At 50.7% G+C, this 28,000-nt stretch overlaps 1 protein-coding gene across 1 annotated transcript; it reads right to left on the bottom strand.

Annotated features, from left to right (window-relative positions):
• Positions 1–14: 14 nt before the first annotated feature.
• XPNPEP2 (X-prolyl aminopeptidase 2) lies at positions 15–27,423 on the bottom strand. The gene is made up of 21 exons (XM_059157958.1): positions 27,162–27,423; positions 24,818–24,894; positions 23,261–23,371; positions 22,096–22,159; positions 21,057–21,161; positions 20,721–20,807; positions 19,655–19,801; positions 16,403–16,504; positions 15,674–15,755; positions 15,186–15,381; positions 14,349–14,438; positions 13,043–13,152; positions 12,208–12,285; positions 10,915–10,986; positions 8,826–8,886; positions 7,395–7,464; positions 6,846–6,950; positions 6,345–6,404; positions 5,794–5,870; positions 1,951–2,040; positions 15–1,386 (listed from the first exon to the last, which is right to left on the bottom strand). The coding sequence occupies exons 1-21, from the start codon at positions 27,208–27,210 to the stop codon at positions 1,192–1,194; spliced, it is 2,028 nt and encodes a 675-aa protein (XP_059013941.1). The 5' UTR covers positions 27,211–27,423; the 3' UTR covers positions 15–1,191.
• Between the last annotated feature and the right edge of the window lie 577 nt (positions 27,424–28,000).

Here is a 28,000-nt window from a genome sequence, read left to right as displayed (position 1 = left end):
ACCCAGAGGCAGGCTTCGTTGCCATGCTGTTTTAAGTATCGAGCAGGATGTGAGCCCAGGTGGCTAACGGCAAGGCTGACCAAAGAAAACTCCCTCCCTCCCCTCCGCCCTGCCCCCAGCAGCAGGCTCAGTGAACTTGGAAGGGGCTGGGAGGTATGCTAAGGGATTTTACATGGTGCCAAAGGGCAAAATAGCTGGACTGCGGGCCCATTCTGACTCCACCATGTCCCAACCAAACACTGTATCCTTGGAGAGGTCCCCCGTGTCCGGAAGTCAGTTTTCCTATCTGTAAAATGGGAAAAGCAGAGTCCCACAAGTTGAGCCAGCCCACACAAGTTAAAGACCATCTGAGGATGCTGGAGGATTTGTTGGCATTGTCATCGTAGCTGCATTTTGGAAGGTTAAAATGGCCACACACGTGCTGGGGAGTCTGGGAGACTGATTGGGCACTGCTGCTGAGGCTGTTGCCAACTTTGGCTCGGGTCATACTCCAAAATGCGTCCCACATTCCCTCCTACCCCACGGCCCAGTTCCTATGGCTGAACTCCCTGTCTTGTGCCTTGGCATGGAATCCACCCAGGGTTTAGAAGTGACAATCTCACGTGGGGGGCAGGCTGGTGTACGGACGTGCCCCTTTCTGGCTGGCCTCCCTGGTTGCAGAAGACTCAGCCTCCTTCCCTTCCTCTCCCTTCACAGGTTCAGCAGGGACCCTAGGCCGGAAGGGCGCTGTAGGGCCAGGGGCGGGTTGGGGGATGGTCAGAAGCAGCTTCAAGGGTGTGGAAAGACCAAGTCAGGAGCCAGTGGGGGTGGGAAGAGCTCCGAGTATATCCAGCAGGGGGCTATAGGGTGGGGCTCTGGGGGGGGTGGCATGGAGACCCTGGGGATAGGGTACTGCCTTACACTGGTCTTTGCGGGGGTGGCGGTTATAGGTTAGGCCTACTGGGCTCACAAGAGGAAAGGTGCCAACGGACTCTCCTATCTCAGGGCTAGGGGTTGGGAGCCTAGTGTGAGGTGGACAGGCCCACCGGGGACATGCCAGGGCCAAGAAGCCCTGGGTCGCTGGGGTTTAGTCCTGGAGAAGAAAGCTGAGGGCAGTGGTTTCCGGGCAATGGGCTGGCGGGGGCTCTGGGAGCGCGGGTAGTGCAGGGTGAGGGGCGATGAGCTAGAGCGTTGGCCAGGGAGTCTGCGCGTTTAGACGCTCCAGCTGAGGATGGAAAGAGAGGAGACTGCCAGCAGAGAGGCCAAGGAGGCAGTACACGGGGCCCTGGCGGACAGGGGCTCTGTGTGCCGCTGCAGCCACTCCAACTCCTCCAGCAGCAAGCGCTGCTGCAGCACTGGGCCCACCTTCTCGCGGATGGTCTGGTAGTAGCGGTTCAGGTACTGGAGCTGCAAAGGGAAGGAGGGCTGAGGGCCTCCGCAGGCCAAGCTGCCACGAGAGGAGGTCTTCGTGCCAGCCAGTCCACTCGACAGTATTCCGGCTGCCCACCCTGGCGCCCAGCCACCATCAGGCCACAGACATTCTCTGGGGGCTTTTCAGAGGCAGTTTGCTACAGTGACCATTTAGTGTCACGGTGACTTTCTTGGGGAGGGTGGGGGATGGGAGTGGAATGAACGTTGGGCAAACATTATTATCCCCATTTTATAGAAGAAGAGACTGAGGCTTATATTAGGATTTCAGGTGGCAGAGTCCAGAGACTCAGTCTCAGACTCCCCAGGAGTTCACTACCTAGGGTTGGGCAGGTTGGGCTGACCAGAGAGTTCTAGAAGCTTTGGATTCTCTGGGGAGCCCCCAGTGTGTGCCTCCAAGCCAACAGTGTGGACTGTCCCAGGGGAGGGGAAGTGGCAGAGGGTCTTGGGGTAGGGAAAGCAGAGGTGAGAGAGGCCCAGGGTTAGGAAGAAGGCAGTCATGGTTCATGCGCTGAAAGATGGACAGTGCTGAGGGTCACTTACGTGTTCGGGAGACAACAGGCTGACGTCAATGAGGTTCCGGTCATAGGGTACCAAGGACACCACTTCAAAGGTCAGGTAGGACCCTGGGTACTGGAATGTCAGAGGAAGGGAGGAAAGCAGGAGAATGAGTGAGTAGGAGGGACTTGGCTGAGGGGCCCCACACAGAAGCCATGGGTGCAGGGAATGGGCCCTCATCAAGCCCGAGACTCAAGGTAGGCTGGACGTCCTACCGCCCCCATGTCCAGCCCCCACACCCAGTCTGCACTCAGCACCTCATCTTTGGTGCTTATCAGATCTGTATTTCTCTCTTTTTAAAAAAAGATTTTATTTATTTATTTGACAGAGATCACAAGTAGGCAGAGAGGCATGCAGAGAGAGGGAGAAGCAGGCTCCCTGTTGAGCAGAGAGCCTGATGTGGGGCCTGATCCCGGGACCCTGAGACCATGACCCGAGCTGAAGACAGAGGTTTTAACTCACTGAGCCACCCAGGTGCCTGAGATCTCTATTTCTCAAAGTGTGTGCTCTATGACACCGCGGGGGCCTTGTTTAATATGTAGATTCCCAGGTCCACCCCCCAGACCACTGGAGTGAGAACTTCTTGCACAGGGCTGGGAACTCACATTTAAATAATTTTAAGGTAAGTTATTAGGTTTTTATATCTATCTATCTAATATATATCTTTATATATTTCTATCTCTATATAAATCTCTTTGCATCTCTTGATTGACCTACCTATAGAAATAGGCATAAAAAAGACAAAATAGTCCATAATTCCCATTTCCCAGAGATCCCTTGCATGGATGTGCTTAGAAAATTCAAACTACCATAAGATACACAATAAAAATGGAAAGTCTCCTCCCTGCCCAGTTCCCTTCCTGAAAACATTTAAGACATATACAGTAATTAATCCATTAATTAATTATTTTAATCCACACAAAATGGATCCTACCACATGCTTTTCTGCACCTTCTCAACACCCTGTTGATGGTAAATGTATGCAAGCGCTGCATATTAACACGAGGATATCTACCTCCCTCTTTTCTAAGGGCTGTGTAAGGGTCCACAGTATGCATGACGATATACTTAACCAGTGGCGGATACTTAGGCTGTTTCCACTTCTTTTTTTACTATGACTATCGATGCTACAACCCACATCAATGTACAAAACATCTTGTTGACCTTGTGGGACTAGATCCAGAAGACACATATCTGGGAGAGGGATTGCCGAGACAAAAGGTATAGGCATTTTATTTTATGTTATTTTATTTTATTTTTAAAAAGCTTTTATTTATTTATTTGAGAGAGAGAGAGAGAGTGTGTGTGTGTGTGTGTGTGAGTGAGAGAGAGAGAGAGAGAAGGAGCAGGGGGAGGGGCAGAGAGAGAAGGAGAAGCAGACTTCCCACTGAGCAGGGAACCCAGATGTGGGGCTTTTGGCTTCATCCCCAAGACGCCGGGATCATGACCTGATCGGAAGGCAGATGCTTAACTAACTGAGCCACCCAGGCGCCCCAAGGCATTTTAAATAGATATTTTTATTGATATTGTCAAACTGTCCTCTAGAAAGATTGTATCAATTTGTGCTTCCTCCAGCAGTGTGTGAGAGGGCCCATTTCCTCATAGAGTCACTGTGAGTCAATCTGGATATCATTAAAATCACTCATTGTTTGCCAATCAGATAGGTGAAACATGGTAATCTATTGTTATTTTGATTTGTGTTCCTTTAAGAGTAAAGTCGAGCATCTTTGCTTGCTTATGGATCATTTGTGTTTATCATAGAGTTGCCTCTTCATGTCCCTTGCCTCTTTTCCTGATTTTTGTCTTAATGATTTGTAAAAAGCTCATGGCAAAAGAAGGAAACGCATGCTTTCCCTGTGGTACCTACTCTATTTGTCATACATATTTTCACTTTGTTTATGATATTGTTTCCGTATATACAGGGATTTTCTTTTTAAAGATTTTACTTATTTGAGTGAGAGAGAGAGAGAGAGAGGGAAAGAAAACATGAGCAGGGGGGAGGGGCAGAGGGAGAGGCAGACCCCCCACTGAGCAGGGAGCCTGCTGTGGGGCTCAATCCTGGGACCCCGGGATCATGACCTGAGCTGAAGGCAGACACCCAGCCGACTGAGCCACCCAGGCGCCCCTCCATATAGACAGTTTTACATTTAATTTATCTATCTTTTTCTTCACGGCTTTTGGATATCTTGCATAGAAAGGCCCATTTCCACCTTCCGATTATAAATGAATTTATATAGATTTCTTCCAGATCTTTTATGGTTTAACCTTTAAATCTTGATCCATTCAGAATTTTATTTTGGGGTAACAGGAAGGTTCTTCACTTAAGTAGCCCCCCAAATGACTAGCCATTTCCCCCTGCCCATTTATTAAATCTCTCTTGTCTTTACTGTTTTGAAACCCCGGTTTTATTATAAATTAAATTCCCATTTTGTTTACAGAACTTAGAAGGGCACCTGGGTGGCTCAGCTAGTAAAGCATCCGAGTCTTGATTTGGGCTCAGGTCATGATCTCAGGGTTGTGAGATTGAGCCCCATGTCAGGCTCTACCCCCAGTGTGGTGCCTGCTTAAGATTCTCTCTCTCTCCTTCTGTTCCACCCCAAACCCCAAGAAAAAAAGGAAATTAGAGGGTATATTTCTGGATTAGTTGTTTTGTTCCACTGTGACATCTGTCTCTCCCATCTGTGGTGCCATACTGTTTTCATTACAGTAGCTTCATTGTATGTGTTAATATCTGAAAGGCCGGTTTACCTTATTGCTCTTCTTTTCCAGAAATTTCCTGGCTACCTAGTTATTTTTGCATGTTAATTTTTTTATTTTTTAAAAGATTTTTATTTATTTACTTGGCAGATCATAAGTAGGCAGAGAGGCAGGCAGAGAGAGAGAGAGAGAGAGAGAGAGAGGAGGAAGCAGGCTCCCCACTGAGCAGAGAGCCCGATGCAGGGCTCGATCCCAAGACCCTGGGATCATGACCTGAGCCTAAGGCAGAGGCTTTAACACACTGAGCCACCCAGGTGCCCCCATGCATGTTAATTCTACAAACAAACAGTACTATCATTTTGTGAAGTTACAAAAGCATCCCGCTAACACTGAAATTGAGGTGGTCTTGAATTTATAAATTGATTTTGGGAAAAATGACATCTCCATAATATTGAGGCTTCTTTCCAGAGAGCACCATTTACTTAAATCTTTTTTATGGCCCTCAGTAGAGATTTTCTCTGTATAAGTCTTTTTATGTTTATATGTAGGTATTTTATCCTGTCGGTTGCTATTATAGGGAATCTTCGTATCTAACAAGCTCCCCTGGTGATTATTATAGGCATCAAAGACCAATAATTTAGGACAGGGATACTGATTCATTTGGTCTAGAGTGGGACCTGGGCATCAGCATTTTTTAAAACTACAGGTGATCTTTTTGTTAGTTTGTTTTAAATATTTTATTTATTTATTTGACAGACAGAGATCACAAGTAGGCAGAGAGGCAGGCAGAGAGGGAGAAGCCGGCTCCCCGCCAAGCAGAGAGCCTGATGTGGGACTCGATCCCAGGACCCTGGGATCATGACCCGAGCCAAAGGCAGAGGCGTAACCCACTGAGCCACCCAGGTGCCCCTGGGCATCAGCATTAAAACCAAAAGGCTCTTCTGATGATGCTGATATTCTAATGTGCAAACAGGCCTGAGAAATTCTGAGCTATTATGGAATGTTTCTGGAGGACAGGAAAACTCTAAATCAATTCATGTCCACCTATTAAATGTCCTTCCTTATACGCCATGGAGCCCAAAGTCCCTGCCACGCTGTCTGCAGCTCTAACCCGTCCCAGCAGCACTTTACCTTGGTCTTTGCTTCTACCACGAGGGCCACATCTTCAAGACGTATCCCAAATTCTCCATCCTGATAGTAACCAGGCTCTAGGAAACACAGAGATGCTGGTGGTATTAAGCAGGAGAAGGACCCAAGTCCGTGTTTCCTGTACCAATCGAGGAGTGGCTGGAGGCCCAGCTGCCTGGCTGCTCCAGGCTCAGGCAGACCCACCGCTGACCATAGGGGAGGCCAGGCCTTATGGCCCAGCAGGGAAGACATAAGAGCTCACTTGGATCCTGGAGGCACTCCTATTTCCTGGCGTGCTACTGTCCTGTTACCCCAGCATTTGACTGGAGACTCCAGAGTTTGGATGTACAACCAGGAACCAACTCCCAAGCGCAAAAGGAAGGTTTGAGCTGAAGGGATTTAGGGTTCGGATGGGACAATGCACTTGGGGCTGGGAGTGCGGGAGCCCAGAGGGCCTGTGCCTGGCATGCTCTCTGAAGGCTGGAGCTCCCTCAACTGCAGTCATACGCTGGTCTTAGGGTAGGGAGGGGGGTGGAAGAGCCCAAGAGCCATACCGATGGACGTGAACATGCCCTTGGCCATGGGGAGGTTGCCAGACTGGAATCCCACTGGCCCTGGAAAAGTAGATGTAGGCATGATGTCAACTCTCCCATACTCACCAGCTTGGAAACTAGCAGGCTCTAGGGAGGAGCAGATAACTGGGGACTGCTGGGGGTTCTCTAGCAGCACTTGTCCACCACATCACTGTCTTCCTAGGGCTGGTATGGAGACCAGACGGGCTCTGCTTTTCATTACTCTGACATTGATGCCAGCCAGCTGCTAGGCCTTGACCTGCCACTCTTCTCTCTGAACCCTTCCCCAATGCCAAGCAGGCAGCAGGAAGGGCCAGTTCCTACCATTTCTCACTTACCTTGTGAGGCATCACCTCCCACCAGCTGGGTAACCCTGGGTGGGTCACTGCATCCCTGTGGGTCTTAGTCGTTTCCATACCTGTGAAATGCTCTACCTCCTTCATAAGACGGGGGACCCCAGGGAAGTGTAAAAGAGACACCTACACTCGTGCACGCACAGGAAGTTGCCAATGCCATGGCCTGTCCCGTGACCATAATTGAGCCCAACATCCCACAAGGCTCTTCGGGCAAAGACCTCCATCACTCGCCCTGGAAGAGAGATGGCTCCAATCAATCGGCTGGACCCCAGACGCTCTGCTTCACCCCATGCTGCTTTCTTGTCCCGGGGCCAACTCCCAAGATGGTACCTGTGGAGAGTTGCTCTTGAGAGGAAGCTTAGCTAGCACGCACTTTCCCCAGCACGTTTCACATCGTACCTATGATTGCAGAGACCCCACAGAGACCTCATCCTCCCCATGGACATATAGTATTGAATTAGGAGGCAGGAGGCCTGGGTTCAAGGCTTCCTCCCCCAGTAACCTTCTGTGTGACCTTGGACAAGTTGCTTTCACTCTCTGGGTGGGATCTATACAATCTATACAATGGATGGGGTGAGGGTATAATCCGTGCCCCAATAGCTTCCCAGAGTGGCCATCTGGGTCCAGTGAAATCAGGGCCTGAGTCGCTGGGCCCAGCCTGCTTTCCAAAACCCACCTGATGTACTAGCAGGAAAGACGAGTCTGGACAGATCGATATTTCCAATCAACACGCGGGTATATGCCTCCTGATGGGGAGAGCAAGAGGTAACATGCTGAGTAAGAGGAGGGTCTTGGTAGTTTTCAGGTGCTCAGCCTGGGCCCACACAGGTGTATGGGTCCAGGCCTGCAGGGGGGCTTAGTTGGGGGGAAGGTGTGTGCTCAGGTGTGGTCACTCAGGTTCTGGAAAATGGTCAGGGGCAGCTGAGGGGACCTGTTGAAACCTGGAGCTTGGTCCATGTGGTTCTCTTTGGCTGGCCCACAAAGGACATTTATATACATGGTGGCGGGCTGAGGCCTGACAGTAGGGAGTTGGGAGTCGGGAGTCGGGAGGCAAGCTCCCTGAGCTAGAATCCCAAGCTGGCCACTCACAAACTCTGAGACTTGGGCAAGCAACTTTAGCCACTCGGTGCCTCAGTTTCATCCTTTGTATTGGAATGATCAGAGCACTAGCTCAGAAGGCTGTTGGGAGGAGTAGGTAGACTCCCACAGATAAGGTGCTTCAAACAGTAAATGTTCAAATAGAAGTCAGTGCCCTTATTACTGTTATGCTCATCCTTCAGTTTTCTTAAGGCCTTGGGTTCGGGTTGGGGCCCCATAATCTGGGAGGTCAGCTTTGTTTGGGTGGGCTGGTCACCTTGTGGATAAAGGGAGGGAGATAGGCTGACAGAAACCTCTTTAATTCCTTGTGACAATGTGGTAAGTTCCTTTCATCATACACACACACACACACACACACACACACACACACACACACACACAGGCTTGTCATCTTGTGCAGGACAGCCTGTGGACTCAACCCATGAAACTGTGAGCTCCTAGAGACCTGGCCAGCTTTTGATTTTTTCTCTCTTTCCAGCACCATGCCTGAGTCATGGTCTGCTTGCTGAATGCATCAATGCAACCCCCACCCCCAACCCCGCCGCTTCCCACCCATTCAGAGGCGCTCAGTGCATGCAGGGGAAGTCCTCGCTTCTGCTCCAGGTGGACCAGCCCTCGCTCCTTTCTGGAAACCTCCAGCTCCTTTCTACCTCACCTCTGAGACTGCCTGTGCTATTTCTCTCTGCCTAGAATGCTTTTTTCCTTCCTTCCTGCTGCACACAGGTTTAGGCACACAGACAGCACCAAGTAAATATTTGTTCACTGATTTCCTGAAAAGGGATGATGAAGAGCTTCAGCTGAGGTCCTGTTGGAAGCTGAAATATCTTTGGGGAAATAGCCAGGAGCATTCAGTTTTCTAGTTCTACCTTGCTGTGTGACCCTGGGCAAACTGCTTAACTTCTCTGGGCCTCAGTTTTAGCCTCTGTAAAATGAAGGGCTCTTGCTGGAGTGATTGCTTGGATGTCTCTTGGGTAAAGGTGGGTAGGGGAATTCTGGGTCCAATGCTTACCTTTTGGAAAGCAGAGGGGGTACCCCAGTGGATTGTTCTGGTGATGTCTGTGGTTCCATCCCTGTGGACAAGGAAAATCAACATATACAGTTCTGCTGAGTACCTGGGAGTAGGGATCGTGGCTGTGTGCTTCCCGTGTGCTTTCCACTCGGGTTCGAGCAGCAGGAATGGGGGGGGGGCTGAGGTGGCTTAGGGGTAAAGGAAGAGCACAGATGCTATTTTTTCCCATTTTCAGCATCTGTGCATAAAGGGATTCTGCCAAGCTGTTGAGTTCAAAATCGCTAGGTTGTGTCACAATCCTGATGTCCCACATACATACCCTCACCTCCATATCGCCTATTTTGGCTGTTTTATAAACATGAATTTCTTGGGTCAGCTTGGCTTTCAAAGCAGAGTTTCTTCCAGGCTCTCAGGGAGGCCGGAGGGAGGGAGATATCCCATTTTTACCAGTGGAGAAACTGAGGTTCAGCGAGATCGTCGCACTCTTACACATTCACATGGCTATTTCCCATTTCTAGAACACTTTTGCAGCTCCCTTGGAGAGGTAGCAGAAGAGGCCACGCTATCCTCATTTCCCATTACCCTCACTCCCCAAGTGAGGCCATGAGCTATCTCCCTTTCTGAGCCTCAGTGAAGCCAGGCCTGGAGCAAATGCTGACTCTGCACAGTCCTCTCCTTGTAAACATGGATCTGACCCAAGGACTTGCTCAGAGTTCCAGGGAACTGAAGCCAGGAGCCAAAATGTCTGACTCCCAACCACCAGCGGCAGCTGTGCCCCCAGATGGCCCCTGTGGCCACCACCAGGGAGGGGGAGGGGAGAAATGGTCCCAGCGCCCTGGGGATTCCTCCCTGGGAGCAGGTCACAGGGCGTGGCTGACTTCTTCAAGAAGGAGAGAAGAGGAAGTGAGGTGACCATTTCCCTGGCCTCACCCTGCTCAGAGAGTGCCCCAGTCCAGCAACGCCCTACAAATCCACTTCCTCTTTACACACTGGCTGTCTCAAGTACACAGTACACACAACGCCAAAGTGGGGATGAGCAAAGTCTGCTAGGCTAAGCTCTCGTGTTAGCTCCCAGAGCTGCGCTTGGAACAAGCGAAGAGCCATTGTCATTAGCACGTTCATCATTTCCACGGGACAGACAATGGGAAACGGTTTGAAACTCCTTGCTCCTCCATCAGTTCAGCACACCCCTTGCTCCCCCCAACCAGCCCCACCCACGCTTTCCACAATCCACTTGCTTCCTAGATGAGAAGGGAGGAAAAACCTACTGGCTCATCTCAACTTCTGTGTGAATGATGGGTCACACATTTGGAAAAATTGGGTCAGCCTATTCTGCACATCTGTCCTGTCTAGGTGTTCAGACTGTGCACTGTACAAGGGTAGCACGGCTAAAGGGGTACCAGGCACTTCGTGGTTATATAGGAATGCCAATGAGAGCACACAGGTAGACAGATACACGGATCGTGGAGTCTTGGAGCAGGGGACAGGGCCCTCCTACAGAACGCAACATGGCCACGCACACAGTCACGCATATCTACTCACAGACACATACCCGTGCTGACAGGTGTGCCCAGTTCCAACTGGGCTCCAGGCATCCCCCGAGACTGCTTTTCTTACCTGCCTGCTGCTCTCGGAGGCCTGATCTTGCCCCCTACTCCAACCTGACATGGGTACCTCGTCTGCAATGTGGGGGGAACTTGTGCTGCTGGTGGCATGGGGACCATGTCTTGGGTACACACAAGTGGATGAGAACATGGGCACGGTGTCTGTACGGCCAGGCAGGGCTGCTCAGACTGTGTCATGATATGTGAGCTTCAGGAACGTTTTACTTGAGCAAGGAGAGATGATTCCTGATTCTCACTGAGGTGCTGCACAGGCAGCCCCACTCTTGAGGTTTTTGTGTGTTTTCCACCGAGCAGGGGTCCCCAGGTGTGCAAATGGGCAGGATGCTCAGGCTCATTCCATCCAGGGCTCTCCTTTCTCAGACAGAGGATTCACACCCAGGAAGGGCAGAGCTGTGGTCTGCTCTTGGGAAGCCCTGGATGTCTGAGCTGAGGTAGTCAGCCGGGGCAGGGTGGGGGATACTTACCAGTATTGCCCCCCAGAATCCAGCAAGTACATCTCATCTGAAGACAGCTTCCGGTGCTGCTCCTTGGTTGGACTAGGAAGGGGAGAGCCACTGAGAAGGGCGCGGCCTAAGCCTGCACTGGGCAGGGTGGGGGTCCTGAGTGGAAGCAGGGGACCCCCTCACCCCTTATATCCCCAAGAGCCCTGGGCAAGTAGTCGGTTGATGCCATGAATGTCCTCAGTGCACTCCTGTTGATCTTGTACCTCACCGAGCAAGGCTTCCAGGAAGGGAGAGAGATAGGAGCCTGGAAGGCGGGAGCCTGGAGAGCCTCAGAGAGCATCCAGGGCCACCATCTCCTCCTGCATAGGGAGATGCAGGCCAGCAGAGGCTCGGTGGCTTGTGGGAAGCTGTGTGGTAAAGCTGGGAAGGAGCTGGGCCTGGATGCAGACGCTCAGTCCCGTGCCCCCTCTAACTTTCTATGACCTCTGAGAGCAGAGGGCTCCGAGAAGCCAAGACACAGGAAGGGGGGAAGGGGGGGAGGTCCTTGAGGGTGAGGCTGGAAAGCAGGAGTCGGTAAGGCCAAGGAGCTCCTCTCCTGCTACTCTCTAGTGGGGAGAAGGCCAAGGCAGCTGCAGGCTTGGGAGGTTCCAGGGGAGGGAATTCTGGAGTAGGACAGACTGGCCCTTGGAGGGCCTTTGATCTGCTCTTGCTGAGCCTGCGCCAGGCTGAGGCCTTCTGATCAGTTTGGGCCCCCAAATTCCATCAGGCAGGCCTGTAGGTGTTTGTTTTCTACAGAGCCAAACATCTGGTTAGCTCACCTCTGGGCCCACCTTCATCGGCCCAGGCTGAGTAAATAGGCTTTTCTCCCTGTGTATTCGATCGTGAGCTTCAAGAATTAGCTAATATAAATAACTCACAGGAAGCCAAGGAAAAGCATCCAAAAGCAGACCTCCCTCCCTTCCAGATCCCTCAGCCCTGTGTGCTCACAAAGTCTCAGCCTTTCCTGGCAGAAAACTGCTTGGGCCTTTTCATTTCAAGAAGACTCTCGACCCCTGACTGAGGTCCACTGCCCACCCGTAGCCCCCACAGTACTAAAGTCCTCAAACCTTAATGTGGACTTGGGTCCCAGAGCCACCCCCGACCCCTGACTGAGGTCCACTGCCCACCCGTAGCCTCCACAGTACTAAAGTCCTCAAACCTTAATGTGGACTTGGGTCCCAGAGCCACCACCAACACCCCCTACTCCCTACCCCCACCACATACATCACGGTCTCCACGCCCTGGGGGCCTAGAAAATTTCTTCTCCTGAAGTACCTGTAGTGGGCTAAGGCAGCATTCAGGCCACTGGCAGAGATGGTTTCGAAACTGGGTCCAGAGGAGAACGCTTCCTCTCTGGAAATCACATGGCAGAAATGGTCAACAGACGACTCAGAAGCTAGGCAGGGCCCAGGATATCTAACCAGGGCAAATGAAGGTCACGGCTGCCTCTACCTCAGCCAGACTCCATTGGGCCCTCCCAGCCCCACCTCCGGGCGCCATCTTCCCAGGCTCCAGTCTGTCAGCTACAGAGCCTTCCAGGTCAGAGAAGGAGGGACTGTAGACACTAATTACTCCCCTCCACCTCCATTTTACAGATGGGAAAACCAAGGCCCATGGTCCCACAGCAAGTTTGTGGTAAAGCAAGAGTAAAGAATCCTAGCTCCTTGTGTCTGAAAGCTTCCCCAGGCCCAGGGCAGCAGCCTGCACCTCAAGCCTGCTTACGGCCTGAGTCAGACGAGCTCTCAGGGAAGGTCGCTCCCAACTTGGTATTTTCAAGCTGTTCCAGGAGCCCCACCTGGCCTGACCCAGCCTCCCCACCGCCCTCCCTGCAGGGGAGAGAGGGTCTGTGCCTGAAGCAGACACTAGGGGGCACTGATGGGTTGTGGCCCTTCAAGTTGGCCTGCTTTCAGCAGGGGGCCGGGGACTGTCATGGAAGACGCCCTGCCCAGTCTCCTACTACTCACGGACCTGTTACTCCTTGTTCCACAGAGGACCCCCAGTAGGAGGAGGGCCTTCCTTCCTGCTGAAGTAAAGAGGCCAAGTCTCCCTCCCTGCCCCCACCCCCAGACTTAAAGATAGCCCGTTCCAAAGGCGGGTGGCGGTTCTTCACCTGCGGAACTGGTCTAGCCACTGGGCCCCTGAGAACTCATCCACCGTGCCTTTGGGCACGTTCTTCTCCAGCCACACCAAGTAGCGGATCACAGCCACGGCGTCCCGCACCTGGAGCGGGCGAGCAGAGCAGGGGGCCGGCTGAGCTCGCAGCCCGGACTCTGGGACCGGGGAGATCAGACAGCTGCCCCCGGAGCTGAGCTCCCCACACTCGAGGGCTTCCCTGACTGTTTGATGATATTAAGGGATTCTTGTCCAAGTTTATATATGATCATAGTGTGATTATGTTTTGAAAAGAGTTCTTATCTTTCAGAGATACTGACTGAAGTGCTATCTTTTAGAGATACTAAAGTTTTCACAGGAGAAACCGGATGATAGCTGGGATTTGCTTTAAAACCATCCCTGGGCAGAGAGGATGGGCATGCAGGCAAGGACCGTGGCCTTTCAGACCAAAGGGCCACAAGCTGCCTAGTGCTGAAGCTGCGGGAGGGTGCGGGGTAATCGTTAGGCTAGTTCTTCTACTTTTGTATATGTTTAGACTTTTCTATAAGAAAAAGTTTGGTAAAATGAGGCGATTTCTTCTCGTCTGGACAGGAATATCCAAAAAAGCAAGCCATCCTCTTGCAAGGGTGGGGAAATCAGGACAGCAAACACGTGGAATGTGCCAGGCAGTGATCAAAGCAATATATATATATATATATATATATATATATATATATATATATATAAATTCAATATAATTGTATTTATATAATTATGTAATTCTGTTTATATATGTAATTATATATTTATAAACTCATATATTTATCTAAGTGCATATTTCTATTTATATGTATCTATTTCTATGTAATTGTATAAAACACGTGTATATGTGATTATATATTACAATTAAATATTAATTAAATATTACTTGTAATTTTATAGCTATCATATATTATATAACACATGTTTATTTATCTATTTAATCCTCACCACAACCCTATGCTGTAGATTCCTGTTACGATATGCATTTCACGTATCTAAAGTAACGGAGGCCCAGAGAGATGAAGCAACTTGCCCAAAGTCACCCAGCTTGGAGGCGGGTAGAGGAGCTGAGATTTGAATTCGGACACTCTAGCTCTGGGGCTCAGGCTCTAGACCATGGTACCAGGCTGGGGATAAGAGGACGAAGTTCAAGTGGGTGCCCAGGAGTCTGGGGTTCACTTCACTGTTTCCACTGAACTTCTTCGGGTTCCTTGGCAGGCTCTCCTTTCTAAGTCATCAGACCAGGAGTTCCCAACAGGCTAGGCTGCCTTCTTGTGACTTACGTGGCTGGCCCTGAGGAGGGCCTGCTCCTTGCTGTTTTTCACTGCCTTGGTCACCATCACTGGGGAGTAGGTGTCTTCTATAAGTTTTTCCTGTCATGGACAGAGAGGAAGAGGTCAGGGAGCATCTCCAGGGCAAAGTGGGATTTGGAAAGGATTGGCAGGAAGTCCCAGCTAAACCGAGACTTGCCATTCCCTATAGTGACAATGGCCTTTCCGTCCAGGGTTTTCTGGCTGCCTAGGTCTCCCCCTGTTTTCCGTGTCCGGCTGAATCTTACCTCCCTCCCTGCCCCCGAATCTGGGATTCTCTGGGATGGATCAGAGCTTAGCCCCTGCTGCTCCGTGGGCTGTCTAACAACGTGGGTTTCCCCGCACTATCATATCATCACAGATAGCATTTATGGAGTGCTTGCTGTGTGCCAGGCACGGGGCCTCACATGTACTATCGCCTCTAATCTCTTCAGAGCAACTCCTCTGAGGTCCGGACTCTTACTGCCATTTTGCAGGTGAGGAAACAGAGGTCCAGACTGGCTAAGTCACTTGTCCAAGGTCATTACACGGTCAGTTCAAGGTAGAACCAGGACTCAGACTCAGGTTTGGCTACCTCAGAGCCTCTGCCCTACCAGGCTGTGCTCCCTCTAGTCTGCTTGACAACCTCCGGGCTCTCTGCAGATGGACACCCGCTTCCTCTTTTTCCATCTCTTCACAAGGAGGCCTAGAAGGGAACTGACCAACTAACTGTCTGAAGGGCTGAGGGGCTGTGGCCCCACTTTAGGTCGAGACTTATCAGGGCTGAGCTGGGGGTGATGCCTGGCCCAGGCGGGGGTCTGGCAAACCTACCACAGGTATCACTTCGTAGAGCCCGTATGTCGTGTAGCTGGTTCCGATCCAGATCTTCACGTCTCCGGAGGCATAGGTCTGGACGATGCCACGGACCTGGCTGTAATCCTCGAGCTGCACACACATGGAGCCCGGGCAGCTGGAGTTCAGGTACTTCTGGGTCTCAGAGTCAAGGCAATCCTTGTTTACAAATAACCTGGGTCAGAAGGGAAGGTCAGGAGGGTCCTGAGGGTCTCTCAGGACAACACAAAGACAAGGATCTCTTCATTCCTAGAGGTCAGAGGAGCCCCACCAAGGAGCCAAGCAGACCAGATTTGCAGTAGGTGGGAACAGAGGTTGAGGGTCAGGAAAAGCTGACTGGAGGCTTCCTAGTGGGCCCTCTTGGGAGCAGGCAGCAGGATCCCGGGAAGGCTGCATATTAGGGCAGGGTAAGTGGTGGGGTGGGCGCGGCGCAGAAGTTGGGGGAAGTCCCAGAGAGTAAGCCGTACCTGATACAAGAGTCTGTGAGCAGTGTGTAGGAGTAGAAGAAGGGGTTATAAGGGATGTCACTGCCTCGAAGGTTGAAGAGCCCTGGGGAAGAGAATTGATGGGGACTTTTTGATGCTGATCGGCCTGAGGCAAGTCCATATCTCACCTTTGCCCCACCGTTTGCTCTGCCCAACCAAAGAGTCCCAGCCATATGCCTGCACATCTGCCTCTGAATGTTTTTCAGGGGTTTTCTTGGCGGGGGGGGCGGGTCTTTCAGGCACTGATGAGAGCTATGTCCCCTTCCTCCCAGTAAAACGAAGATGCCCAGCCAGCAGTCGGCGTAGTTTTGGGGTGTTCCCAGCCAATCTGAAGCCCAGTGCTGGGACAGAATCAGGCAGCACGTGGTGCTAAAGCAGGGAGCGTGAATGCCCCAGGCTGGTAGCCGGCCGATGGCAGGTGATAGCTGGGCCCTTTCCCTTCCTGAGACAGCCTTTGCCGCTGTGGTCAGCCCATTCCTCTGATGACCCATAGGCTGGCTCCAGCTTGCTCTGGACCTCCTGGTTTTCTTATTCAGCCTCCATGATCTCCTGCCCCCTAGCTTTCTCAGTTCCCAAAGGCCATGGCCATGGACTTCAGGGAACCCATGGTTATAAGGTGATTGGGGGAGGAATCCAGTGCTGCAGGACCCAGGAAGCATGGGGGTTGGGGGGGCCCAGGCGCCCGCCCCGTGTCCACAAGTCCATACTCACAAGCCGTCTCATCAAGTGCCGACAGAAGGACTGCAGTTGGGCCTTTGCGATGCTTCCGCATCTGGCTGCGGATGTCAGCTACCTTCTCCTGCCAGGTGCTCCCTAGAAGCAAGGGTGCCCAGAGAAAGCATAAGCAACATACTTTCCCTTTGGCACACTGTTTCTGAGAGGGCTCCCTTAGGGCAATCATTTTCCACGGCTTTCAAAGCAATAGAAACCTTTCTCCAAACAAACTCTCACTAGTGTAGTTGTTAAGGACATGGACCCTGGACCAACTGTCTGCATTCAAATCCTGGCCCTGCCATTACTAGTCATGTGACCTTGGACAAATTCCTTAACCTCTCTGGGTCTTATCCTGCATACCTGTAAAATGAGAATGAATTATCATGATAGTATCTAGTCAATAGGGTTATGGGGCTCAGATGAATTAATATTTGTAATGCACACAGAGTGGTGTCTTGGTGTATGGTAAGCCTGATGTAACTTACTGATCAATAAATAAGCATGCAGAAAGAGATCAAGAGAGCAGCCTTAGTTGAACGGTGAAGGGATCAGACTAGGTCATGTTCAAGCCTCTTTTCTGAAATGACCTGGTGCCCAATTAGCCATGAGTCCCTGAAAATTGTTTTAATCCCTCTTTGACCCATTTTACAGATTTTATAGAGACTTCAAGGAGGAAGAGTGACTTGTCTAGGGTTTCATAGCTAGCAAGGGGGTAGAGTTGAGATTTCCAGGTAGGTCTGTTTGACTACATGACCCACCCTCTTACTCTATATGGACACTGGACTGTCTTGCTAACATTGTCCGTCCCCAGACTTGTCCTTAAACTCTGTGTCCCAGAGCTGTCCTTTCTAGGATGCTTGTACCCTGGTTCTAGTTCTCATCTTTTATTCCTACTCTCTGCAATGTAGATGAAGAGTCTGCCCCTAGGCAGGGCTCATAATTTGCTGGCAGAAGGTCGGAAACATTAAGGTCCCAGTTGGGCTCAGAGATTAGGCATAAGTAACTTAATGCCATTTAAAAAAAAAAAAAACTTTATGCAAATGGGTAAAAACTATTCAACACAAGCCAGAGTTTTGGGTGGTACTTTTTAAGGATTATCTTATTTTGTTGGGTAAAATATACATACAGTAAAATTTATCATTTTAACCATTTTAAAGAGCACAATTCAGTGGCTTTAAGAACATTCACATAATTGGGGCACCTGGGTGGCTCGATTGTTAAGTATCTGCCTTTGCCTTAGGTCATGATCCCAGGGTCCCAGGATGGAGCCACATCTGGCTCCTTGCTCAGCAAGAAGCCTGCTTTCTCCCTGTGTTCCCTCTCTCCTGTGTCCCTCTCTGTCAAATAAATAAATAAAATCTTAAAAAAAAAGAACATTCACATGATTGTGCAACCACCACCCCTATCTAATTCCAGAACATTTTTATCATCCCAAAAGGAAACCCTGCAGCCATAAACAGTCACTCCCCGTTCCCCTTCTCACTCAGCCCCTGGAAACCATTCACCAGCCTTCCATGTCTATGGATTTACCTGTACTGGATATTTCATACAAATGGAATCATACACTATGAGGCCTTCTCTGGCTTCTTTGTTTAGAATTGTGTTATCAAGTTTCATGAATGTGTGACAACAAATGAAGGCAAATTTAAATTGTCTGATGCATACAGGTATCTTTGAAGAATGAACTTTTCACAGTCTTCTCTTTTCCCTTTGCCCCCTTTAAAGCCTATCAGTTGCTAGAGAGAAAGTCTCGCTTGCCTCTGTAAGTTTATAGATGCAAGAACTCTGTGCTTGGCCTTCTGGGCCCAGTTCCGGCTCTGGATGGCTTTTCCTTGAAGACTAGCAGTCTGTGAAGACTCAGGATTACCGTCACTTGTGGGCAGTGACAAATCCCGTATGAATTCTCCCTCCATCCTTGGAAGGCTTTCCCCTTTATCCCCTCCCTTTCCTGACATAACTTCACCCTTCTTTATCTGAAAGGGATGAGTTTTACTTAACGATTACACAGTCTTGGCTAGCAAATTTCTTTAAAAACTTTTTCGAGATACAGAATGATTCTGCAAATTCTATCAGAACAGATAAAGAAAATGGGACACCATTTTAGCTTGTGTCATCATCCTTGCTATTTTGAAATTTCCCTCCTGCTTTCTTTTTTTTTTAATTATTTATTTGACAGAGAGAGATCACAAGTAGGAAGAGAGGCAGAGAAAGAGAGGAGGAAGCAGGCTCCCCACTGAGCAGAGAGCCTGATGCGGGACTCGATCCCAGGACTCTAAGATCATGACCTGAGCCGAAGGCAGCGGCTTAACCCACTGAGCCACTCAGGCACCCCTTCCCTCCTGCTTTCTTGACTCCTTTTCAAACAAGGAATGTACACGGACCTGCATGAAGATAGGGACCTCTCGGATTGCCCAACATTCCTATGAATCCACATCCATGTGCTCTTTTGGAATTCCTGGGGAGGTAGGGGGTGGTGGTGGCCAAGACAGTGATTCATCATCTGTAGCCTGGTCCTGGTCAGGATTTTAGTTAACTACTTACCAGAATCATCGAGCATGCCGTTCTTTTAGGACATATTTAGATGGTATCAATGAGGTCAAAGTGAAGATTAGCTATGTTAGAATTTGGGGGGATCACTTCACTTTCCTTTTGCTCTGGCCAAAACCTGAACCGTAATTTGTGCCGTGGATTGTCCCTGAGCTTAGTTATATACTTCCTTTGTCAGCCAACCCCTAGTCATCTTACTCCAGGAGGGCTGGAAGGCAGGGTTTGAATGAATCAATACAAGCCAATCTCCACGACTGGACAAGCAGCTCATATCATGTTTTTTTCTCTCTTCAAAGGGGTAGGGTTCTTTATATATATATATATACATATATATATATATATACATATATATATACATATATATGTATATATATATATATATATATATATATATATATATATATATATCTTGCTCTGACTCCCTTGTTTCCTCCTTTCCTGTTCCTTCTTACTTCAAATCTTAACACTATTTATTCCAGCATTTTCTATATATGGTGTGAGGACCTTTTGATTCAGACGGAGATCTTTGAGATGAGAGGGCCCAGACGTCTGCTTTTTCAATAAGCATCCCAGGCAACTCGGGTGCACAAGAAAGTTTGAGAACCTTTGCTTTGGTAATTCCCAGGACAACATTTTCGGCCAAAGGAGCAGCAGTAGGGACCGTGTTGCTTCAAGCTGGGAAGAACATGCTTAGAGAATCACCTGTGAATGCGTCCTGCAGGGCATAAATGGGCTGGCTTGGAAACAGAGGCTTCTCTGATCCCCATGCCAGGTCCACAAGGTTGGCTGTGGTGGACGCCAGTTTTATGTTAGAGTTTTTGAGGGCCAGGTCGTAACTCTCCCAGGAACCTGCAGAGACAGAAATCCATCACTCGTCCCTTGCCTGTTTACACCTCAGGAAAAACCGTGACTCAGGCAAAATTAGACCTTGTCTGCTCTGCCTCCCACTCCACTCCTGCTGCCTCAGAGGCCCAGAGCAGGTCCAATCAGTCTGGTCCTCCTGGGGTATGTCCTCCCAGCCCCCTCTTTCTGCTTTCAAAGCCCCATTGCCTGGGGCCCACTCCAACGCTGCCCACAGCCTATTGGCTAGGTTTATCTTTCTAAGCGCCAGTGGCAGTGGGGCCTTCTCAGTACTATCCATTTTAACAGCACATCAGTGCCCCTGCCCAAAGGAATGGTGATGTTCACACCATCACCATCGGAAAGGCTGACAAAGAAGCCAGCTCTGAAGGGGGAGCCTTTAGATACACATACATGAAGACTTTGCCCTTGGGGGGGGGCAGTCTGGCCAGCTGGCTGGGGTCCCAGAGCTGAGGGAGCTGTATTTCTGGGAGGAGGGGAGTATGTGCCTTTGCTCAGAAACCCACTGAACTCCTTTGACCTTCCAAGCTGCCTTCCAGAAGAGGGCTACCAAATGATTCTAGTGCCATAACTGGTAGAGCTCCAGAGCATAGAGGATGGCTCTGGGTTCAAGAACATCCTGGCCTACTGTCTGCTAGACCTTGATGACTCCTCAAGTCTTCTAGGTTGGGTCTCTGTACTCGTGACTTTGAAAAAAAAAAAATCTGCATTCATTCTTTTAAATATACTTTCATTTCGCAATCCATGAATAAATCTTTGTTGCAAAATATTCTGCAACTACAACTTCAGACACTATCTTTGGAGTCATCCTGTCCCTCCTTCTACCAAGGAATGCTTCTTTACATCCCAGAACGGCTGAGTCACCCTTTTTGGTGGGGACAAATGCAGGAGTGAGGGACGAACATACCGATGGAGAAGAGAAAGGGGTCGAAGCCCACACTGCCTCCGGCAGGAACCTCAGTGAGGAGCCAGGTGGCGATGGAAGTTATGTCAACTGAGAGGAAGACAGGAAAGAATGTAGTGTCACCTCCAGGGCCGGACCCAGGCCTTCCTGTCAGACTTCTGTCTGTGACCGGCCTGCCATATCTGTCCTCCTCGATGTTAGCTTCAAAGCTTAGGGACGACTTCAGATTTCCAGAGTCTCCCATAGAGGCCCATCATGGCTTTGCATGCATTTTCTTACCTGTGCCTTCTTGAACCTCGTCCAGGTTTCAGAGTTTGGGGGACATGCGACCCCTTTTACCTTCTTTATGTAGCTCCCAGTTGCAGTCCATCTGCCGCTCAGCCTGGGTCCAGTAGCGACTGTCGGTCCAGAGACCTGCTTTCCCCATGGTCACCACTGCCGTTCCTGGGGCAGAGCAGAGAACCTTGGAGGTGAGGATGAAGGTGGGGACGGTGGCCTTGGGTAATGCCTGGGCAGTATGGTGCTGGGCAGGATGGTGCTGGCTCTGAGAATGTCACAGGGGCCTCTGGAAAGAACTTCTCTCCTCCGTTGCAAGGAAATGAGGCAGGAGACACTGAGGAAAGCATTAGGGAAGCCAGCCTGGGCATACCTGCTTGGTGTTGAGGGCCTCGCCTAAGGAGGGATGAGTGGGTTCTGCTTCTCACAGTCCCACAGACTCAATGCTACATGTAGATGCTCTCCGGAAAGACGTTATGGTAGCTAGTCTCAAGACCCAGTGACTGATAAGGACACTAAGCCAGGGGCTTAGCTGAAGACAGGCAGAGGAGCCAAACCCAGAGATCTTGACAAGGGAGTGTGAAGCCCAGGGGAAGAATGTTTAAGGATCAGCAAGGGAAGCTTGGATGTCATTCGAGGGGCCAAGATCAGGGTAGGAGGTCCCTTCAGAAACTGGGACCCCATAAAGGGCCTCTGTGTTTGCGTCTCATTTGGCTACAGGAGGTGTTGTCCAGAGAAACAACCGGCCAGGTAAAACTGTCCCCGAGTGAGACACGTGTGAAGGGAATCAGTGGGCCCCTAGTGGCTGGATGTGGACATAGCAGCTGTTCTTGAAAGGGAGCCCAGGGTGTGCTAAGCTCGGCCTGGTGTAGCAGGGCAGCAAGCACAGGAGCAAAGCCAGGACAGTCACCTGCCTCAAGCAGATGTGTAGCTGGTGAGCTATGATGTGTGCCCTGGCGACCCTTTTCAGAGTGGTGGAGGGGAGGCGGAGCCTCTGACACTAGGTCCTGGGGTCCTGGCTTCTGAGAACTGGCCACATCAGAGCCTCTGGGACCACGTGTGGGTCTACCAACAGAAGCAATAAGGGCTGAATGGCTCTCACCTGCCGACCCTGTAAAGCCTGTAATCCATGCACGCCTCTTATCACGATTGCCGATGTACTCACTCTAGGAAATCAATAACATCATCATTAGCCTTTTTCATGGAGTTGGCCCCCACCCCCCATGGAAGACCCCCCAACCGCTTCCCAGTTCTTTCTGTCTGGTCAGAAGCCCAGGCACACTGGGCACCTCTTCCAGGAAGTCCTCTGCCACTCCTCCAGATCTCAGGATCTCCTCTTCCTTCGGACAGCTGTGTTTCTCGGAGTCTAAATCCCATAGTCCAGCACTGGGCTGAACAGCCTAAGAAATCTCATCTCCCTGGCCAGAATGCAAATTCTGTGCAGTCTGGGATCATGTCTTTTGGTCCTTCTGGGTTCTTCCCTCCAGCTGTCCTGCCCCTCCCCAGTCTAGTACAGTACACTGAGTTTACATCATCAAGAACTTCTGCAGAGGGCTTCACATATTATTGTATTTTGATCATCATCATCCTTCAAGACAGATCTCAATATTTCCATTTTGCAGAAGAGGAGACTGAGGCTCAGAGAAGTTGAGACACTTACCCAAAGTAAAAAAAAAACAAATTCAAGCAATCTCATTGATACTGAAAGTGGCTTCTTTTCCCAACAGCTAGTGCTGGGAAGGTGAATGGGATGGAGGTGGGACCAGTGGTGGGGGAAAAGATGGGTTGGCTGCATAGGGTTGTGGCTTTGGGAAAAGCAGTTCTTACTCAGACAATCTTGTTTCCTGTCTGCTCCCCTCCCCCAACCTACACCTCAAACTTGTGTAGCCCAGGCCTCTGGATCATTCCAATGCTCCATCCATCAGGTTATGGGAAGGTTAGAGTTCCTCCAGTCCAATTCCTAGCCCATACTCTAACCTCCTAGGACCAGAGTACCCTAAACATTCATTCTGGATCTGCCATCTGAGAATGACCGAAATAGGTTCTGAACTTATTAATAGTTTCACTGCCTGAAGTCAAGGAAATACATTCTCTCTGCTTCCCTAAAACTCCCATGTCTAAGCCCCCTACTTCCTTCCCTTTGCCTTTTGAATCCTTTCTCTGCCTTCATCTTCTGAGCCTTAACGGCCTCTGGTTTGTGGCTGGTTCTCACTGGCGGTCGACCCAGGATAGTGGAGGGCACGGGTGGGGGAGAAGCTGTCCCTCACCATGTGGGCATCCGTTTCAGGGATGATGTAGGCGGAGAGATTCTTGATGCGCATCTGCTGGCGGAGGGCTGTGAGCCGTGCCGTGGTATTGACCGCAGTAACTGGAAGGTACTGACAGGTGACAGGAAGACACCAAGACACACACAGAGACACACTGCTTAAGAGAGGATGATGCCTGGGCCCAGTGTCAGGAGGCGCCGCCACCCTCTCCTTAGGCAGGTGTTGGGAATGGTTAGGCTGGGCCAGCCTGGAGAGGAATGGGGTGGCAGCCGATGGTATGGGTTAGTCTTGATTAAGGGGCCTGGGCTAAGCGGAGATGGAGGTGTTGATGAACTTGGAGAGGAACTCCTTGTGACCGTAACGGGACCTGGGTTTGGGATGGGGGCATGAGTGAGAACGGCATGAAACTGAGCCCTGACCCTGGGCCAGGCTGGAGGGACAGTCTTTCTCCGGATACCTTGGAGGCGGAGTTGCCAATTTAGCAAATCAAAATACAGGATATCCATCCAGTCACATTTGAATTTCAGATAAGCCACATACAATGTTTTAGTGTAAGTATGACCCATGCACTATTTGGGGCATACTTATACTAAGACACATATTTATTATTTGAAATTCAGATGTCATTGGGCACCCTGTATTTCATCTGGCAATCCTTACCTTGGGGACTTTTTCGAGTTTCTACTCAAATGGCAGAGGAGAGTGAATGAGTACCCCCAGCAATTTGAAGCATTATCCAGAAAGATCCCCTCTAAGCCAGACATTTCTTTAAAGGCTGTTTTATCTTTAAAATGAAAAGTATGGGTTTTTGTTTTGTTTTACCTTCTGCTTAATGACATATCCATGTTTGTTTTCCTGTAGAAGCCTACCCATCAGCCTGCCCCAGTGGTCTCATAGTTGAGACTGGAAACCCCATGGGCCCGGAGGCTTCAGGAACTGCTAGCAGGCCACCAGCTTTCACCTCTGTCTTGCCCCTGCCTGAGGAAGCTCCTTCGCCATACTCTGGTTGTGGGAAGAATCTTCTGGTCTCCAGGTAGGAAGCTGCTTACCTCTCACCTCCAATATGTCAGACCTTCTCCCCAGTCACACCCTAGACCCCCCCTCTTGTCCTTTCTGTTGGCATTTCTAGTTCTCTGTCTTCCCCCCTCCTCTTTCTGGGCTTCCCTCTGCGCTCGGCTCGCAGTTCCTTTAGAACTTTTGTTTTCTCTCCTCTCAGCCTCCTGCTTGCCTCTGCCTAGCCTCAGCCAAAGGCTGACTAGGGGCCTCCACCCTCCTTCCCACCCTCCCCGATTTAGGGGAGCGGCCCAGGCCGGGACTGAAGTAGATAACCTGCTGTGGGATGGGTGGGCAGGAGGGAGCAATGCGGGGGTGTCAGACACCTGAGAACGTGAGGCCCGCCCTGAGAGATGTTAATCAGAAACAGGGGCCCCAGAGTCCGGAAGTCAGGAGAAAGGCTAGCAGTGGGAAAGGCTAGCAACTGAGCCAGTGGGGGGATGGGGAGGAGATGGGAGCTAGGGGGCAGGTCCGGGGCGGGGCAAGTCCGGGGCAGGGCCTTACCGGAGGGCTGATGGAACAGTTTCTCACATCCTCTCCTCTTAGGTCCACTGGTTTAGGGCGGCCCCAGGCACCCAAAGCTAGAAACGGCGGAGGGGAGAGGTGGGGAATTAGGGTCACTTGGAGACCAGTGAGCTTCTAGAGAGCACAGGTACTTGGTCCCCCAAATCGCACTCCCTATCCCGCCCTGGCCTTGGTCCTTTGAAACAAGCAGTGCTGTCCAACTCGGGACTAAAAATAATCACATTTCGTGGGAAATTGGGTGGAATGGGACGGCACCCTGGGTCACAATCAAAGAAACCTGTTTCATCGACAAGTGATTGCCACTTTTGCAGGGGTTTTAGTGCTCATTAAATCAATTTTTCCCTTCTAATCTAATTGGGTCTTTTCAGGGTTTACTGAACTGTTGTGTGCAAATTAAATTTTTGTAATCAAATTTTCTTTGAAATGCTCTAGAGGATCTCGCTAAATAATCACCCCACCTTCATTTTACCCTTCTATAAATCTAATTTTATATATATTGGGTTTACTTAAGTTCAAGGCCCGCTTGTGCCATTTATTGTCGTCCAAATCTCTGGCTCTCATTCCAGGCCCATTTTAAATACATAAAACAGTCAATCCCAGTCTGACATCGTCGCCTGGTGGAGAAAGGTAGGTTAGCATTTAAGGATCTTCTACTATGCGCCAGATGCTGAGCTCAGTAATTTATCTGTAGTATCTTTCTCTATACTTGCAACCAGCCTGTGAGCTGGGTATTACTGTCTATTTTCTACAGCGGAGGAAGCTGAAGCCCGGGTAGGTTTGGTAACTCGTCCAAATTTTGCCGCAGTGAGTCAGTGGTAAGCAGGGATTTGAACCTGGGCCATCTGAGAACAAAAAGTTAACCACAGAAGGGTGGGGACACAGAAAGGACAGAGTATATGAAGTCTTAGTTTCCAATTTGGGCTCTGCCCCAAATTTGGTGTGACTTAAGGAGAGTCACCCGGTATTCACTGGGCAAACATTTCCTAAGTACCTACTGTGTGCCAGATCCTGGGCTAAGTCCTACCGTCTCAGGCTTTCCAGCCCCGAAAATCCAGTGGTCTCTGATAGTCCCTTCCCTCCATCCCTGGACTTTAGGGGGTGTCCTCAGAGGGTAATGGGGGCCTGGGTAGAGGGAGACCCTATACTTTTATCTCCTGAGTGGATTGAGCTACAGATAGGAGGGCGGCTGGCATCTAACTCCATCAACCGCTTGCCCTGCTGTCTTGGTCTCCTAAACTCAAGGGGGGGATGAGACCCATGCTGTTGGTCTAAGAAAATGATCCCATTTCTGTAGGAATAGATTGTTGGCAAAATGGTATCGCTGAGATGCCAATATAAGAAGGAAGACTCAGCCAGCCTGGGTCCCTCTGGACACCCAGATTGTTGTTCTCTGAGGCAGGGGCTGTGGCTCCCAAGGGCAGGCTCTGCGGCTGTGTCTCTCTGTGTTTCCTGACGCAGGGCCTGAACTTGGGGCAGTGCTCAGGAATTGGGTGCTGACTGAACGAACGGGGTCTTGTGGACAGAAAGGGGAGGGAAGGGAGGCATCCCTAAGGCTGGGGATGGAGTACACGTGGAGAGCATTGAGCTGGGCATCGAGTTGTGACCAAAGAGGAAAACAGAGCACCAGAGGAGTGACCAAGACTGAACTTTAGGCTCTTTCAAGCCGCTTTACTTGGATTTGACTTTGTCTATGTCCATCCTGTCCTTGCTGGGTCTGCATCACCCAGTTCTCAATAAGAATCTTGCTAAGCCCGTTTAGAGACGAGCTCCCACCCTTAATATCTGATCACCTTTGCTATCTGATCAAATTCCTCATCCTTCACCCTTCATATCTCTTCACCCTGCCCTGCCTCCAGCAAGAATCCTATAAAGTTGGCTCAGCAAGAACCCCCCACCCCTGATGTCTCCTCTTAGTAATTTTCTATCCACTGTCCCCCTCACTCTGTTCATTGGCTCCAAATCCTCAGCCATCTTGGCTGTATTCAGGGTTGAGCCCGATCTTTCTCCCCTATTGCAATACCCTGATTGCAATAGCTTTGAATAAAGTCTGCCTTGCTCTTAACAAGTGCCAGAATCATCTTTTCTTTAACAGGCAGGAATGGAAAGGTGCCAAACCAGACTTGATGTGAGTCTGGAAGGCCCCAAGGACTGACCCCGGGGTTCTTCTTTCGCAAGACAGAGAGGAGGACCAGGAGAGAAAGAGAAAACCCTGGGCCCCCGCCCTTACTCCAACCCTTTCTGAGCCCAGAGGGGAGAGGCCAGAGCTGCTCTCCAGCTGGACCTGCCCTCCCAGTGTGGGAGGGTGGGACCAGGATGCACATACCACAGAAGAGGACAAGCCAGGGGCAGCAGCCCCAGCGAGCCCAGGCCATGGGGTCTCCAGATGCTGTTGCTGGCTGGATGGAGGGACGGGGGAGAAGGGGCAGGCTCTTTCCCTGGCCTCTTCCTCCAGGCCTTCCCAGGGCAGGAGCAGCCAGGGGATTGGGGCTGGCGACGGGGAGGAGGCGTCCGGCCGGTGGATGGAGAGTTCCCCTCTGGTCTCTTGCATCTGAGGACTCCGGGAGTCAGGAGTGGGGAGTACGGGTGGGTGGGGAAGATTGGGCTCTCTGAGCCCGCCCAGTGCAGAGTCCAAAGATCTCCTGGGCAGAGGAGCAGCAGCTGGTCTCAATCAGCCTGCTCCCCCCGCCCCCGCCGCCCCGTTAGCAGCTCGCCTCAGTCGTTCCTGATTACTGTCCCCCAGCAAGCTGTTTCCCATTAGCTCCCCCACCCCCGGCTCTGGCTCCAAGATGAATGTTTATCCTTCCTCCTCCTCTGAGCTGGCCTATCTCAAACAAAGCCAGTGTCCTCTCTCCCTAGTGTTTGGGAAGCCCCACTGCACCCCTCGGGGAAGTTGGTTACAGCTGGAGAGCTACTTTCTTCAGTTGGGGTTTGTCCCTTCAGGAGAGCCCACTCTGTAAAATGTGCCGCCAGCCACTGGCAGAACTGCCCTTCTCCCGGGATGGCGGGGACAGTGGGGTCCCACTCACTATTCAGCCATTGGAGCCATTCTTGGAACCATTCCTGTGTGGGAGGGAGTGAAGGCCTTGTTTGGAGGGATCAGAGGATGTCACTGAAGAGAGAAAAAGACTCAAAAAGGGGAGTTCGGGGGCTCCCAGAAGACAC

This window comes from Mustela lutreola, chromosome X, assembly GCF_030435805.1.
Source record: "Mustela lutreola isolate mMusLut2 chromosome X, mMusLut2.pri, whole genome shotgun sequence".
NCBI lineage: Eukaryota > Metazoa > Chordata > Mammalia > Carnivora > Mustelidae > Mustela > Mustela lutreola.
The sequence above is the reverse complement of the archived record's forward strand: the minus strand, read 5'-3'. Positions and strand labels throughout refer to the sequence as shown.